We start from the raw sequence: 16,830 nt of genomic DNA on the forward strand, positions 1-16,830 counted from the left end.
AAGGCAGGGGCACCAGGACCACGCCTGGAACCCGCCCCAAAAGGCCCAATGAGCCACCAAAGCAGGTTGCCCTGCGTAGCCTCCCCAAGGGCCAAGAAACAACACTCAAGTCCATCTGTTATGACTGAAAGCTTCTCAGTGCAAACACAGGCATGGCACCCAATGACGGCCATCTTTATGTAAGCCGAAAGCACAGAGGACAATAAGTTCTAGTTCCACGAGTGGGTACGGACCCCTCCCAGTAGTTAATGAAGTGGCAAACTCACAAGAACCGTGTGGGGCAGAGCGGGATGGAGTTGTGGCTAAGTGGTAGAGTATCTGCTTGGCATGCATAAAATTCCAGGTTCAATCTTAGAACATAAATCAACAAGCATTTGGACAGTGCAATGTAAAAGATCATGTAGCAAATTAAAACTGAACACATAAGCCATGGAAACAATTTAAGGAAGTAATGCCTCTGGTCAATATTTAAAGATTCTTCTGGGAAGAAACAAGAGGAGCTTTTGTGGTGAGCCAATTGCAGTTATTCAGGGAGTAGCAGGAAGATGATGGACACTAGAAGGGAAGTAGCAGAATAAGCCGCATGGTGCCCTGGTAACGCAGGAGGAAGAGGAAACGTTCTAGAATCTACAATTCTTAAACACAGCTTTTTGGAAGCATATTAAAACAACTACAAGTCACTTCGTGGTAAACCAGTGGGTAGGATTAGTGATGTGATGGTTGGTCCTCAGCTCAATTTGGAATGCTTTTCTCAGAGATTGTCTGGAAAAAGCTCACCAGCGTTTTCTGAGAGTTTTCTTCTGTTTCCTAAGGTTGGCACATGTGTGATTTGTGATGCTCCCAATCCTGGTGGAGAGTGCCCTCAAGTCATAGCTGACTTTATGGCAACCCATGCTGGGGTTTTTAAGGCAAGAGATTAGCAGAGGTGGCTTGCCATTGCCTGTCTCTGCAACCCTGGTCTTCGTTGGAGGTCTCCCATCCAATTACTAACCAAGACCAACCCTGCTTAGCTTCTAAGACCTGATGAGATCAGGCTCACCTGGGCTCTCCAGGTTTGGACACTCCCAGTCCAATTGCCTGTAGTTTAGTTTCCCCTTCAATGCACATAATTCAACTTCCTGCCCCACCCCAAAACATACAGGAATTACAGAGGATCTTAGATCTGGATGGAGACAACAACCATATGAAATATTTGCTTGAAACAATCAGAACTGAACGTGGTGTAGTCAGGGCCGGCGCCAGAGGTTTTGGCGCCTGCGGCAGCGTGCCTTGCGCCTCTGCGCGGCGTGATGACGTCATCGCAGACGTCATCACGCGCCACAGGGGGGCTGGGCGGCACGCTGACCGCCGAAGCTGCGGGCTGCTGCTGGAGCGGCGTGCGGAGGCTGCTCCGCGCGCCGCCCCAGCAGCAGCTTATGGCTTCTGCGCTCGGCCGGGGCGGAGGAGTGCGCAGCGGAGCTGAGGTGGCTGGCTGCAGCAGTAGCTGCAGCCAGCCAGGCAGCCCCGTGCCGCCGCCGCCACATGCCCCAGCCGAGCGCAGAAGCTGCGAGCCGGGGCTGGGGAGGCGCGCGGAGGCTGCTCCGTGTGTCACCCCAGCAGCAGCTCACGGTTTCTGCGCTCGGCCGGGGCGGAGGAGTGCGCAGCGGAGCTGAGGTGGCTGGCTGCAGCAGTAGCTGCAGCCAGCCAGGCAGCCCCGTGCCGCCGCCGCCACATGCCCCAGCCGAGCGCAGAAGCTGCGAGCCGGGGCTGGGGAGGCGCGCGGAGGCTGCTCCGTGTGTCACCCCAGCAGCAGCTCACGGTTTCTGCGCTCGGCCGGGGCGGAGGAGTGCGCAGCGGAGCTGAGGTGGCTGGCTGCAGCAGTAGCTGCAGCCAGCCAGGCAGCCCCGTGCCGCCGCCGCCACATGCCCCAGCCGAGCGCAGAAGCTGCAAGCCTGGGCTGGGGAGGCGTGCGGAGGCTGCTCCGTGTGTCACCCCAGCAGCAGCTCACGGTTTCTGCGCCCAGCTGGGGTGGAGGAGCGCGCAGCGGAGCTGGCGTGGGCTGGCTACAGCTGCTGCTGCAGCCATCCAGCCAGCTCCGTGCCGCCGCCGCCGCACGCCCCAGCTGGGCGCAGAAGCCGCGAGCCGCTGCTTGAGCGGCGCACAGAGGCTGTGCCCGGCTGGCGTGTGTGGCGGCGGCGGCGGCGGCAGCAAGGGGCTGGCTGGCTGGCTGCAGCAGTAGCTGAAGGCAGCCCAGTCACTCCAGCTTCACTGCGCGCGCCTCCACCCCCAACACCCCCTCCAGCGCCCCTCCCGTGCACACGCGCCCGAGGCCACCGCCTACCTGGCCTCCATGGGCGCGCCGGCCCTGGGTGTAGTGGTTAGAGTGCTAGCCTAGGATCTGGGAGACCCAGGTTCAAATCCCCATTCTAGCTGAACTTAAAATAGCTGAACTTCACAAGGTTAAAGTGCCACTTTATTTCAGCTGGAGATTGATGAAACACACCCAAATACATTGGAAACCAAGCCTCAGGTTTGTTTGAGATTGGCGAGCTCGGGGGGGGGGGGGTTTAACGAGTTTACTATGGAATGATTAGTTCATTTGTAGTATTTTTTCTATAGAATACAATATCAAATGAAGAGCATTGTGTGTGTGTAATCCCTGGTCCGCAGCAACATTTGTATTATACCACATAACACAAGAGGTGAATTTTGTTTTAGTGTTTTTCTAAAAATATTTCTAGAGCACAGTGGGTGCCAATACTAAATACAAAACCTTTTTCCTCCCCCTTTTTCTCTTTTTGCAGTTTTAGATAAAGTATTGGGAGCATTTCTATACTGGTTTCTGAATGTGTGGGTGTGTTTGATTATAAATATTGTACAATTGATCACAGAGGAAGTTCTTAGGGCTGAAACGCGTATGGTCTGTCTTTGTGTTGGTCATTGGACTGTATCATCATCTATGGAGAATGTTTTAGTAATTCTTAGCATATATATGTAGCCTGCCATTCAGACCTTATGTTTTTAACTTGTTTCTAACTTGTTTTTAACCTATATTTTTGTGCATATTCATAATAAAGACTTTCTTGGAATTTATTTTACATTTTAGGTTGTAACTTGACCCCTCTATCTTTTCCCCCCTGCTTGTCCGGGTTGAGTTTGTGGAGGCTTTTCCCTCCCCTCCCACCCACTTCTCTTCTTTGTTGTTTCAAATCCCCACTCTGGGTAACTTGTTGGGTAACGATGGTTGTTGTGGGTTTTCCGGGCTGTATTGCCGTGGTCTTGGCATTGTAGTTCCTGACGTTTCGCCAGCAGCTGTGGCTGGCATCTTCAGAGGTGTAGCACCAAAAGACAGAGATCTCTCAGTGTCACAGTGTGGAAAAGATGTAGGTCATTTGTATCTACTCAGGAGGGGTGGGGTTGAGCTGAGTCATCCTGTAAGATGGGTAACGTTGTTGGGTAACGTTGGTCCATTCACACACTCTCAGTCTAACCTGCCTCGCAGGGTTGTTGTGAGGATAAAATGAAAAAGGGGGAAATATTGTAAGCCACTAAGTCCCCATTGGGGAGAAAAGTAGGGTACAAATTAAGCAAAATAAATAAAACCAGCAAAATGCTGTTTGGATGCAAAGTCTGGTTACTCACATAGTTCACAGAGATCACTGATAATGCTGGAGAAGTCACCTTGTAAGTCCACTGCAGCAAAAATAAACTGGAGTCTAGTGGCACCTTGAAGACTAACAAAATTTTATTCTAATCCAATGAAAGCCTATACCGAAATAAAATTTTGTTAGCCTTTTAAATCAAAACTAAATTGTTGGTACTGAAGAACTTCTGCACATGTACCGATAAAGTTGAATAAATTAGAATGCTGTCTGCACTTTTTTTCTTTATTAAATGAGAAAAGGGGCTTTAGGATATATAATAACATTGTTTCATAGCAATCAACAATACTTTTGTGGAGAGTGAAGAACTGATATCAGTATGCCTACAAAATAGTTTTTGTACCTGGTCTGCTGAACGTTCACTGTTTATGCTTAGAATCTGGCTTAACATTTCAGTCTGGAGAACAAGCAAATATTCATTGGTGCTCAATTCATTGGTAAAACTAAGTAATACAAACAGGCATTATCTGTCCCGTTTCTCATTGCCCTACCCCCCTCACCAATTTGTTTTGATGCTCTGTAGTTGTTTTGATGCATGGTTGTTTTATTAAAACAATTGCATGCCAGCAATATATTGAAACTGTGACATACCTCGCACGTGCTGAATGAACTGGCAATGGCCAATGAGAACATGGGAAACAAGCAGCCAATCCTCTCCTCAGTTCCACCTGGAATACTCCATCTAAGAGCACAGCCAAGCACTATGACTGGGTGCCATTTTTAAGCTCTGTGTGCACTGTGTACAAAGCTTCTTCTCAACATGCAGTCTAGAGAATTGCATGCTATAGGAGTATGTGGGGTCTCCTGGAGAGAAAGGGAAACCACTGACTTGCTATCAATCTAGAATGTAGTTTCTGCGTGTTCTTTTCACACATGCCTCCTGTCCTGTCTCCAGAAGAATACTCAATAAGCTCTCCAGTATAAGAGTCAGCACAAGTTGAAGCCTGTTTACACAGCCATAAGAGAACTGGGAGTGTATTGGCAAGAGTGATAAGGTAGTGGGTTGAGAGACTCCCTGTCAAGCCAATAGCAGAAGAGTTATATCTTCTTAGGAGAAGAAAATTAATTCTTCCCCTGTGTCTAAAGGGGTGTTGGCTCTGAGGAGGACCCCAGGTTTGTTGTGAGGGGGAAACGGTTTAAAATTAACTCCAGGAAACCTGAGTTGTCAAAGGGAACTCTGTGAAGAAAGAGTTGCTGTAACTAAAGATCTAAGTAAAACACCTCTAACTGTTAAGAACAAAGAATATCAGAAACTAAGCTTCAAGAAAAATAGTTTGCCTATTATTCATAGCATAATCTGTACTATCAACAAATTCTACCTCAGCACTTTCATTCCCTGACTACACTTATTCCATTCCTGCCTGTTCAATAAAGTTGTTTCTTTTTTTAAAGTTATACAATATCCAGTGCCATTTCCAACGCAAAGGAAGAGGGCTTCTGCTTTTTCCCCATCAAGTTTTTGGGCTGGACTAAAAAGCCAAAATTATAACAGTTTATCAGGGTGGGACAAACAGACTTTCAAACCAGAAATAAAGGCACGCTACTTGGGGCTGCTCAGCCAAAGCAGGCAAACTTTAATTTTGGCAGGAAAAACTGCCTCATAGTGGGGAAGTTAAAGGGGGAGGGGTCCATCACAGTGCTCCATTCAAAAGTTTATGATTAAGTATTCACAAATCAGAATACAGCTGCAAAAGCATTTCTTGGCAGTAATGGAGATTTACTGTCCCACCCTAAAACCCAGTCCCTTGTGGGCAAATGCCAGCCACTCTTGTTGCTGAGCTGCACTATTGGAGAGGCACCCCCTAACACATCTGCTGCAGTCTCCTTGTAACTCTTGGATTCTGTCCCTGGAGGATGTTTGCAGCTTATTCTGTTTTGAAGCACCCCAGTTAAGCTGCTTGAGAAAAACTCCATTTTTGTAAAATAAAAAGACCAAACTCCTAGCCCTCATATTTGCAAAAAATCATCTTGAATGAAGGTATGGTTGCTGTGGATTTTCCGGGCTGTATAGCCATGGTCTTGACATTGTAGTTCCTGACGTTTCGCCAGCACTGCAGACTTGGCCATCCGGAAAAATCAGCAGTGGCTGAACATAGCCTAACTCAAACAGGACACAGTATCCTATTCCAGGACACTAAAATACTGGACAACACTTCCAACTACTTCATCAGATTGCACAGGGAAGCCATTGAAATTCATAAGCATAAGCACAATTTCAACAGGAAAGAAGAGACTTTAAGAATTAATAGAGCATGGTTTCCAGTCCTCAACAACACCAGGCTAACAAAATACTCTATACCCTACAATAGCCCTGCAGAGAAGATTAGCATATCAAGCACCAATCCATCTTTGGATCTGATGGTTCCATCTTTGGACTGATGGTCTGAATTTCATCTCAAGCGGGACGTTTCTCCCCATCTTTGTATACTCTCCATCCACCAGTTGAGACTGTATATATTGTATTATTTCTGGATTGACAGACTACCTCATTACTATTGTTCATAACTGCACTTTGAATTGATATATATGCATTTGCACTTCAGCACTTTGCACAAGCAAAAATATATATATATAAAAAAAATTAACTTTCAATTGATCGGTAATTTATTGTGGTTCCCCGGATTCTGTATTTTGTGTTGTTCCTCTCTCCGGGGGTTCCCTTTGTTTTTGAAATGTCAGGAACTACAATGCCAAGACCACGGCTATACAGCTGGGAAAATCCACAACAACCATCAGGGTAGGCAACACCTCCTGCAATCCCCACTGGAGTTGCTGATGGCCAGTGTGGTAGAGTGGTTAGAGTGTTGTACTAGGATCAGGGAGACGCTGCTTTGAATCCCCCCTCTGCCATGGAAACTTTGGGTGACCTTGTGCCAGTCACACACTCTCAGCCTAACCTACCTCAGAGGCCAATAAGATTTTCAGGGTGGAAGCTTTCGAGGGTCAGAACTCCCTCCTTCAGACTGTTCCACTGCAGACCAACACCGCTACCCACCTAACTACCTCATAGGATTGTTGTGAGGATTAAATGGAGGAGAGGAGAGGAGAACAATGTAAGCTGCTTTGAGGCCCTGTTGGAGATAAACAAGTGGTATAAGTAGATAATATACATTACTGGTGGTTAGGTGATTCTGAAGCAGAATTTGTCTCATTATTAACCATTAAAGCCCTCCCTCACACAATTTATGTGAATGAAATATGTGCACACAGTAACAATGAATTAGATCTTGACAGAAGGTGTGTAAGTACAACAAAATTAGTTTTTGATTAACAGAACTGGACAACAAAAGAGCATAAGAGTGCTTTGAAGAACCTCAACAATAACAATAACCTTCCTTCTGAAGAAGCAAGCTGTAATTTTGTTAGTCTTATATGGCTCTTTTCTACTGCTTCCAAAGCAACATCCCCTTAGACCTGCAATTAGCCAGCTGTGCTGAATTCTTTAGCTACTGTCCATGATTCAAAAAGGAAAGGAAGGACACCACAGCCAATGAAAGCCAATGTGGGAAAACAAGCTAACCAATCAAACACCAGACACAAACACAAGGTACAGTTCGCTGGTTGGCCTTGGGAGCAATAACTGACTAAGCAACACAATGATACACAGTGGGACAGTGCATGTGTATGAACAGCATGTGTTTGATAGATTGCTCCATTTCAACTGCACAACCGGAAAAAACCCTGAGAAAAACGGACTGCAAACTGAACAGTCTGTAAAGGAAGGCAGGACAAACATATGGAAAAGGTCTACATAAAACCCCAGAGTGCAACAACCATCATAAATGCACTGTGAGAAGAGGTATTTCAGAGGCAAGGAAAACCCCAATCAACGCTGCTGTCTGGAGGACACCCATGTAAACCTATGGATCTATTCCCAAAGAAATTACAGGGAAACACCACACTGTACTAAATATTTTACAAGGGACTAGAATTAGACAATCTGATTGATGTTACCAGGACAGCTTTTTTTTTTGGAACACATTGTTTAGTTCAGAAGGTGGATCTTAGCTTTATTATTCCTTTACTGGAGCACTGTACTAGATAGTTAAAAAGTCCAGTAGCACCCAACTGTATTGTAGCATAAGCTTTCGAGAACCACAGCTCTCTTCATCAGATGCATGGAGGGTATGAGGGAACTGGCCAGAGATATATAGGTGGTGAAGGGAGGGGGGAGAGGGTGCAGGGAGTAAGGGCCATGTAGATGCAAATTGGTTGCAAAAGTAGAGTGCACAATCCAGGCTGGGTGTAACCGCTTCCCTCCATTGCTGAATCTGAATGGATTGTCTGAAAGGAAGTTTCTTCTGGTAATGAGATAACCATTCATAGTCCCTATTCAATCCAAGCTTGACTGAGTCAAATTTACACATGAATTCCAGTTCAGCAGTTTCCCTGTTGGATTCTGTTTTTGAAAGGTTTCTGTTGAACTACAGTGACCTTGATGGAATGTCCTGGTAGACTGAAGTGTTCTCCCACTGGTTTCTGGATGTTGCCATTTTTAATGTCAGATTTGTGTCCATTTATTCTTTTGCACAGAGGTTGGCTGGTTTGTCCAATGTATGAAGCAGATGGACATTGTTGGCACATGAGGACATATATTACATTGGAGGATGAGCAGCTGTAAGAGCCAGAGATTGTGTCGTTGATACCATTGGGTCCTGTAATTGTATTTTCTGCGTAGATATGTGGGCAGAGTTGGCATCTGGGTCTTTTTCAGGATCTGGTTTCTGTGTTGGTGATGCTGTTAGCTGTTTCATGGTTGTTAGTGAGAAGTCTTTTAAGGTTGCTACTGGACTTTTTGCTATTTTGCAACTATAGACTAACACAGCTAATTCCTCTGGATCTATACTAGATAGGTTGGTATGCCCGCAGAAAAATCACTTCTTAAGGTCTCAGTGGGGGGATTTTCCCACTGACCATGATGGCTTTTCTATTGATGGTCTTGTTAATTTGTGGAATAGCAAGTGCTTATTGGCAAAGCTCTGTCCATTCCCACCAGTTTGTTGGTCTGGATGATCACTGATAGCTAATGAAATGGGAAAGGAAGCAACAGGCGAAAGAGAAGGTGAAGCACCTAATTAACTAATTACCACTTCCCTAAATAATAGTTAAAGATTCTCAGTCTTTGAAGATTGAGACTAACGGTGAAATCCTAAACAGAATTACCCCATTCTAAGCCCATTGAAATCAATGAGCTTAGAGTGGAGGGACTCTTCTTAGGATTTCACTGTAAGGGTGTGTTCCCAAGTTTACTTCCTTGCAAGTAAACTACATAGAAATGTAGTGCCCCTTAGGTCTACACAAATGGATTTCAGATAGTGTTATTACCATCTATAAAAAGAAATACATGTTTCCTTGTAAAAACAGTCTTTTCATTTTTAAACATGCATGGCACTAATCCATGAAACTGCCTTTCTTCTGAGCCATGCCATTGGTCTGTGGAGGTCAATACTTTGCCTCCTGTGCATTTGTTTGAACTGTGTGTGTGTTTTGTTTAATTGCTGTTTTTGTTTTTATCCTGTGTATTTTAAAAGCTCAGTGTTTTTGGATTGCTCACTGCCTTCAGGACCCTAAGCTTGGTGGAAAGGTTGATTAAAATGTTTTAAATAAATATTGTGTACTCTGATTGGCAACAGCCAGGGCTTTTTTTCTGGGAAAAGAGGTGGTGGAACTCAATGGGTTGCCCTTGGCGAAAACGGTCACATGGCCGGTGGCCCCGCCCCCTGATCTCCAGACAGAGGGGAGTTGAGATTGCCCTCCGCGCCGCTCAGCGGCGCGGAGGGCAATCTCAACTCCCCTCTGTCTGGAGATCAGGGGGCGGGGCCACCAGCCATGTGACCATTTTCAAGAGGTTCCGGAACTCCGTTCCCCTGCGTTCCCCCTGAAAAAAAGCCCTGGCAACAACTCTCCAGGATCTCAGAGATCTTTTTTACCACCTACCACCTGATCCTTTTAACTGGGGATGCTGGGAACTGAACCTAGGACCTTCAGCATGCAAAAAGCAGATGACCAATCGCTGAGTCACAGCCCCTCCTCAAGTTTCTACAGTTTCTGTTGGTTGCAAATGTATTACTCAGTGCTTACTATTTCCGAAAATGGTGTCGTTGCAGCCTGTGAGTCACATTAATGTGCAGCCGAGGAGGGTGGTGTGATCTTTTGCAGACTATCCAGTCCTTTCCATGGGCTTAGTCTGGAGTAACTCTTCATAGAATTGCAATGAAAGTGCCTGAAACTGCAATTCTAGGCACACTTACCTGGGAGTATGTCTCACTGAATATAGATCCAGAGGAGTTAGCCGTGTTAGTCTGTAGTAGCAAAATAGTAAAGAGTCCAGTAGCACCTTTAAGACTAACCAACTTTACTGTAGCATAAGCTTTCGAGAACCCCAGCTCTCTTCGTCAGATGCATCTGACGAAGAGAGCTGTGGTTCTCGAAAGCTTATGCTACAGTAAAGTTGGCTAGTCTTAAAGGTGCTACTGGACTATTTACTATTTCACTATTTACTATTTCACCAGCCTTACAGTGGCTGGTCTCCTTTCTCCAGGGTCGGGGACAGAGGGTGGCGCTCGGGGGAGATCTATCGCCCCGTCACCCTTTGGTGTGCGGGGTTCCCCAAGGGGCGATACTCTCCCCGATGTTATTTAACATCTACATGCGCCCCCTCACCCAGTTGGTGCGGAGGTTTGGGCTGGGTTGTCATCAATACGCGGATGACACCCAACTTTTTCTGTTGATGGACGGCCGGCCAGACACGGCCCCAGACAATCTGGCCAGAGCTTTGCAGGCTGTGACGGCATGGTTGAAACAGAGCAGGCTGAAATTGAACCCAGTGAAGACGGAGGTGCTGCAGCTGGGACAGGGGCTGCCAGATGTTCAGGGATCCAGCTCCCTGCCCTGGATGGGACACCACTGGCAACTTTGCCAATGGTAAAGAGTCTGGGTGTGCTCCTGGATGCCTCCCTATCGATGGAGGCAAAGGTCACGGCGGTTGCCAAGTCTGCATTTTTCCATCTTCATCAGATCAGGCAACTTGCCCCCTACCTGATGCCCCAGGACCTGGCTACAGTGATCCATGCAACGGTCACCTCCAGGCTAGATTACTGTAACTCACTCTACGCTGGGCTACCCCTGGGCCTGATCCGGAAACTACAACTGGTCCAGAATGCGGCGGCACGGGTCCTGACTGGTATACCTTACCAGTCACACATCACACCTGTCCTGCGCCAGCTGCACTGGCTTCCGGTTGAATTCCGAATCAGGTTCAAAGTGTTGGTTCTTACCGTTAAAGCCCTGAGCGGGTTGGGACCGGCATATCTTCGGGACCACCTCTCCCTGTACGTTCCCCGGAGATCGCTTCGATCAGCGAATAAATATTTACTTGTGGTCCCCAGCCCTAAGGAAGCCCGCCTCGCTTCAACCAGGGCGAGGGCCTTTTCAGTCCTGGCCCCAGCCTGGTGGAACGTTCTGTTAATGGAAACCTGGGCCCAGCGGGACATATTATCGTTCCGCCGGGCCTGTAAGACAGAGCTGTTCCGCCAGGCATTCGGTGATTGAAGGGGGCGGTGCCATGTCGGCCTCCCACCTTTGGGTGGGGGAGGGTTCTCCCCACCACTGCACTTTGTTAATTTGTTTTATTATTTGTATATTGATTTTAGTTCTTGTTTTTATCAATTTTAACTGTTCACCGCCCAGAGCCCCTGGGGATGGGCAGTATATAAATTGAATAAATAAATAAATAAATAAATAAATAAATATAGTGAGACTTACAACGGAGTGGATGAGCCTAGATTATGTAGTGAGTGACTATATGGGATGGGATGCTAGGCTGGGTTGGTCCAAGAGGCAATCAATGCCTCTCTGTTTGAGAATGCAGTTCCGAAAGGATGCCTATCTGTTTGAGGATGCATTTTGAAAGATGGCATCCCTGGACCCACAAGACCTAAACAACTACTGCCCGATGTCTAATATTCCATTTTCGGGCAAGGTGCTCGAGAAGGTAGTGGCTACACAGCTTCATGAGGTTATAGAGGAGATGGATTTCATTCTTCATCCAGGGCCGATTCCAGACGGCCCTCTGCAATTCGAAATGTTGCGCGTTGTCGCGCGTCATCGCGCGGAAAACGCAAAATATCGTGTTTTCTTGCGCGAGTTTTGCACGACCTCGCGCAAAACTCGCGCGAGAAAACGCGATATTTCGCATTTTCCACGCGATGACACGCGACAACGCGCAACATTTTGGATTGCAGAGGGCCGTCTGGAATCGGCCCAGGCCTGGCTTTGGGACAGAAATGGCCTTGGTTGCCCTGGCTGATGACCTTCACTGGGAGAGTGACGGGGGAGTGTGTGCCTGTTGATTGTCCGGGGCCTCTTGGTGGCTTTTGATACCAATGACCATGGGATCTGTCTGAAGAGGCTGGCTGGGCTGGCAGTAGGGGGCACCGCGCTTCAGTAGTTCCACTCGTACTTGACCAACCAATTCCAGAAGGTGGAGCTGGGAGCATATTGGTGGCATCTATTCTGGATGTCCTCTCTCAGCAGTTTCATATAGATGTAAAATAGTATGGGGGGAAATATAGATCCATGCATGGGGCTGAGTAGCCGTCCCCCAGCACCAATATGTGGATGGCACCCATCTCGGTGGTGCACCACACCCCCAGGTGGCACCCCGCAATGGGCCTGTTTGGGGCCAAATTGGGCCCACAGTGGGTGATTCAGCCCTTCAGCAAGCACGGAAGTGTACACTGGGCCACCCTTTGACCTACATGATGTCACTTCCCAGAAGCGATGTCATCACACACGCCAGGAGTGTGCATGTGCAAGAAGAGACACTGGACGCCGCGGAGGGTGAGTGCCAGGTTCCCAGTCCCCCGCCAGGGGAGTAGAGGGACCTGGCCACCCTTGTATCTCACCTTTGGAACACCCTCCCTCTTGAAGCGCAACTGATGCCTACTTTATTTTCTTTCAGGCACCAGGCTAAAGCGCATCTTTCCCCCTAAGCTTTGATTTAAAGGTTTTATCTTATCAGCTTTTTAATGGTCTACTTCTGTTTTCTGGAAAGTTTTATGCTGCTTATGTCTAATGGCTTCTTTTAAATGATTTGGTTTATTTTACTGTGGTTTTTAATTGTGAGCTGCCTGAAGCAGGACTCTGAAGAGGTGGCAGAGAAATATTATAAATAAAAATAAATGTGTATAAAGTAAATGTAACAAAGTTTGGGCTCTTGGACAATGTGCAAGAGCTATATATCTGTAGGATTTTTCACTATGTGAAAAAAAATTAATTTGTATCTCACCAGCTACTCAACCTGTACTCTGGAAGGAATATAAAACAATACAGTTTTACATTCAATGGAAATTGCTGCACCAAGTTACTTGCGATCTAAGAAGAGTCAGCCTACAATTCTATAAATTCTATAAACATGTACAGCAAAATCCTATGCATCTGTATGATCAAGGAAAGGCTGTACTTCTATGCAGCTTAATTGAGATTAAGACTGACTGAACCCAATTGGACATTTCCAATAAACAAGTATAGGATTGGGCTTCACATAGTCCACTTACTTCCAAGTATGCATATGATTGTAGTCTTTGGGAATTGGGACGGCGTAATGTTGTGGTTGTAGTGTTGGACTGATGAGACCAACACTATTTGGATCCCCATTTTTCAGCGAAGGTCACTGGGTCACCTGAGGCGTTACTCATTATTGGCTAAGCCTACCTCACAAAGAGGATAGGAAAGTTCTCCAATGACCCTGGAGGATCATGACCCTGAGCTTTTTGGGTAAAAGGTGGGGCAAAAATTGTAACAGATAGATAAAGCTCTATTGAATTCAATGGAACTTTCAAATATAATCAATAGAATTTGGCTTACTAGCGGAAGAGATCTGAGGCTAGAAACATGTATACATATAGTGCAATCTTAGGCATGTCTGCTCAGAAGTCAGGCCCACCATTTTCAATGGTGCTTACATCCAGTTAGGCATGCATAGGATTATACCCGTACTTACTCATAACAACTTCCATTTAAGTGGAGTAATTTTCAAGAAACTGGAAACATGCTTAAGGTTGCATGTATGCCAGAGAGTCCCGCTGATTTTGGAGCAACTTACTCCCAGATAAAAGGGAATGGGAATGCAGCCTTAAAAACGGGTTTTTTTTTGTTTTTGCAAGCTAGTCAGGGTTTTTAAAAAACCTTTTTGGGAACGATCAGAAAAGCAGCTTGATCTATAAGACCGAAGCCTTTTTTTGGTTATGGTGCTCACTGGTACTGAATACCAGCAACCCTTTCTTCACGTTTTCACAAGTCCTGAGGATGGGACATCAGCACAACTTTGTATGTGAGTATTGGCACTCTCTCTCTCTCTCTTTTTTAAACAAAAAAAATCCCAGTAGAAGACCGTTTTGGACCAAGCGGATGCAATGTTTGGGTATGTTCAGCCAAATAACCCTAAATCTTTTATCTAGAAGCAACTCCCATTGACATCCATCTAAAGTGAGGGTGCTCAGCAGCTTGGGTTAACTCACAAACCCATCTGACACTTTAACAGTGCAGTCATACACAATTATTCCAGTCTAGGTCTATTCAAACCCATGGGCTTAGACTGGAGTAACTCTGCAGAGGAGCACAGTGCAAGTCCCTCTTCAAGCAACAAACTTCCAAGGGTCTCCATGGTGGACATAGTCGGAGGTGGTCCTGCTCCCTGCGGGGCGGGGCTTCCTTTGAGTGATGCGATTCAAACGGGCCAATGGGAAAAAGCGAACGGTCTGGAAGGCGTGGAAAAGGTTGCCTTTCACCTCGGGGCTTTAAAAAGGGCTCCATTTTGTGCCGGCCGCCCAGGAGGAGGTGGCGGCGGGATATCGATCGGCGTCCTTCGACTTGTTGAGGCGAGAGAAGTTGAGGCGGGCCAAGAGAGAGAGAGAAAAAAGTGCCGTTCTCCACGTAGCCTTAAAAAAAAAGCAGGGCGCCCCAGCGGCAGGAGACGAGGCGGGGAAGCGGCCGCGGCGTTCCCTCCCGGCGGTCCTGTCAGCCGCAGTAGCCGTTCGACGGCCGGCGGCGGCGCTGGAGACAGCGGGCGGGAGGCGCCGCGGCGGCGTGAGGAGAATGAAGACCGGAGGAGCCGCCTCCACCGCCGGCCAGGCAGCGGCCGCAGCCGTGGTGGCTCCCGCCGGGGCCGGGGCCGGGCCGGAGGCGACGGAGAAGGTGGTCCACTCGCGCTCGCAGGTGCTCTTCTCCGGCGGCGGCACCAAGGCGCTGGGCGACGCCTTCAAGCTGCTGGTGCCCAAGTCGACGGAGTTCATGAGCTCGGACGCCGAGCTGTGGGACTTCCTCTGCAGCCTCAAGCACCAGTTCTCGCCCGTCATCCTCCGCAGCAAGGACGTCTACGGCTACGCCTCCTGCCGGGCCGTCGTGCCGGACATTCCCCGCGGCTTGGCGGCCCCGGCGGCGGTAGCGGCGGCGGCGGCGGCGGGGAAGAAGTGCCGGCCCTGGAGGAGAGCCGCCGCCAGGGGGAGGCGCCTGCGAGTCGCGGCCGCCGCCCGGGCCGGAGGAGGCGCCAAGCGAGCGGCCAAGAAGCGCAGCCCAGAAGGGGCGGCTCAGGCGGCCGCCCCTCCGCACGCCGCGCCGCCCCGAGGGGCCTTGCCCGAGCCTGGGGCGGCGGAGGAGGAGGAGGAGGCGAGCCCGGCGCCTGCCGCCCTGGCGTGGGCCTCTCCCGAGGGCAAGTCGCTGGAGTCCATCTGGCGGGCGGCCACCCCGCGCCTCACCGCCTTCCCCACCATCAAGGTGCGCGGGGACGTGTGGAAGCCGCGCAGCCTGGAGGCCGCCCGGCGCAAGGCGCAGCGCATCCTGCGGGTCGACCTGGCGCCCGTCGTGAGGATGAGCCGCTTCCCGCTGCCCAAGTGCTGAGGGCGGAACCGGCCCCAGGAGGAGCCGCGAAGGAGTCGCCTCTTCCCGCGACGGATTTGGGCCGGGGGGTGGGGGGCCTGGACTCTTCCCCTGCCCTCGGCCCGGGCGCGAACACGGCGAGGCGGACGCGACAGTCACCTGTTTACAAACGCGTTGGGTCTGGATCGGGCCCTCCTTGGCTCAGTGAAACTGCACTTTAAGGGGGGGGGGAAGGCGGCCCCCCTTCCCCCCCCTGTCGCTCAGCTCTTCACACGTGGATTTGGGGACCCCCTTTTCACTAGGCTGGCTCGCCTGCCCGCTGGACACACCAAGAAGCCGGTGACTCTTTTCCTTACCTAGTAACCTTGCCTAGACCGGGGGAACGACTTGGCATGAAGAGATTCCACCCCCATTGGACTACCTCGCTCGTCTGGACGTCTGAAAAGGCTACGTTGTTTTCCAAAGGAACTTGACATCCTGTTAACGCGACGACTGCCAACTGAGCTCTTTTTTTTTTTGTCCCCTTTTTAAGATGTAGCCAGTGGACTATTCTGTATGACTGTTCTGTGCGATTGCACTTTGTGCTCAGGGTTGCTTGAATGCCAAGTGTTTCACATTGACTGAGGGAAGCTTTGACCAAGGATGCTCCAGGAATGAAGACTTAAGAGCCCGTCGTGGCTGATTGGATGGTGCAAAAGGTTTCACTCGTAGGTTTTTGTTTTTGTAAGAGTTGGTCTTGACCTACGAATTTTCCATATAACGGTAAAAATGTTTTGTATGTAAAAGTTTTATAGATGAACTTCAGTGATATTTCTGTTACAGCTTGTAAAGATACTTGTATTAGATGAATCATCTTTTATATAACTTTTGCTTTAAAGAAGCAGTTACCAACTTACGTGAAAATTAATAAAAGTTAAAGATCAGACATCTGAAGTGGTTATTTCTTTGCAAAGGCACCTTAATGCGAAGTGTGAAGGGCTCACTGGTACCACTGTAATGGGCAAGGTCGCGGATCTATAAATGCATTTAAAATAACAAGGGGGAAATGACTGCATCTGTGACCCAGGGCAGTATTTTGCAGTTGCCCCTGCTTACTACAAGTGTAAGTAGGAATTTTAGATGCTTTCATGTGTCATCTAGACAATTGTGAGGGTACTCCCATATTTGTCTTTAATTCCCAGGAAGTCTTGTGAGAGGAAGTATGGGTGCATTCAGCTGTCAGTTTCTATTAAATCGACTTGAAATGATATGTGTGACCTCAGTGGCTGTTCACTCCTTAGAGTTAAATTCAAATTCAAGACTTGTGGACAGA

At 48.3% G+C, this 16,830-nt stretch overlaps 1 protein-coding gene across 1 annotated transcript; it reads left to right on the plus strand.

Annotated features, from left to right (window-relative positions):
* Positions 1 to 14,450: 14,450 nt before the first annotated feature.
* On the plus strand, positions 14,451 to 16,443 carry CCDC71L (coiled-coil domain containing 71 like). Its single transcript, XM_054988889.1, has one exon. It carries the CDS (start codon positions 14,739 to 14,741, stop codon positions 15,537 to 15,539), a length of 801 nt encoding a protein of 266 aa, XP_054844864.1. The 5' UTR covers positions 14,451 to 14,738; the 3' UTR covers positions 15,540 to 16,443.
* The last annotated feature ends 387 nt before the right edge of the window (positions 16,444 to 16,830 follow it).

This window comes from Eublepharis macularius, chromosome 9 (genome assembly GCF_028583425.1).
Source record: "Eublepharis macularius isolate TG4126 chromosome 9, MPM_Emac_v1.0, whole genome shotgun sequence".
In the NCBI taxonomy this organism is placed as follows: domain Eukaryota; kingdom Metazoa; phylum Chordata; class Lepidosauria; order Squamata; family Eublepharidae; genus Eublepharis; species Eublepharis macularius.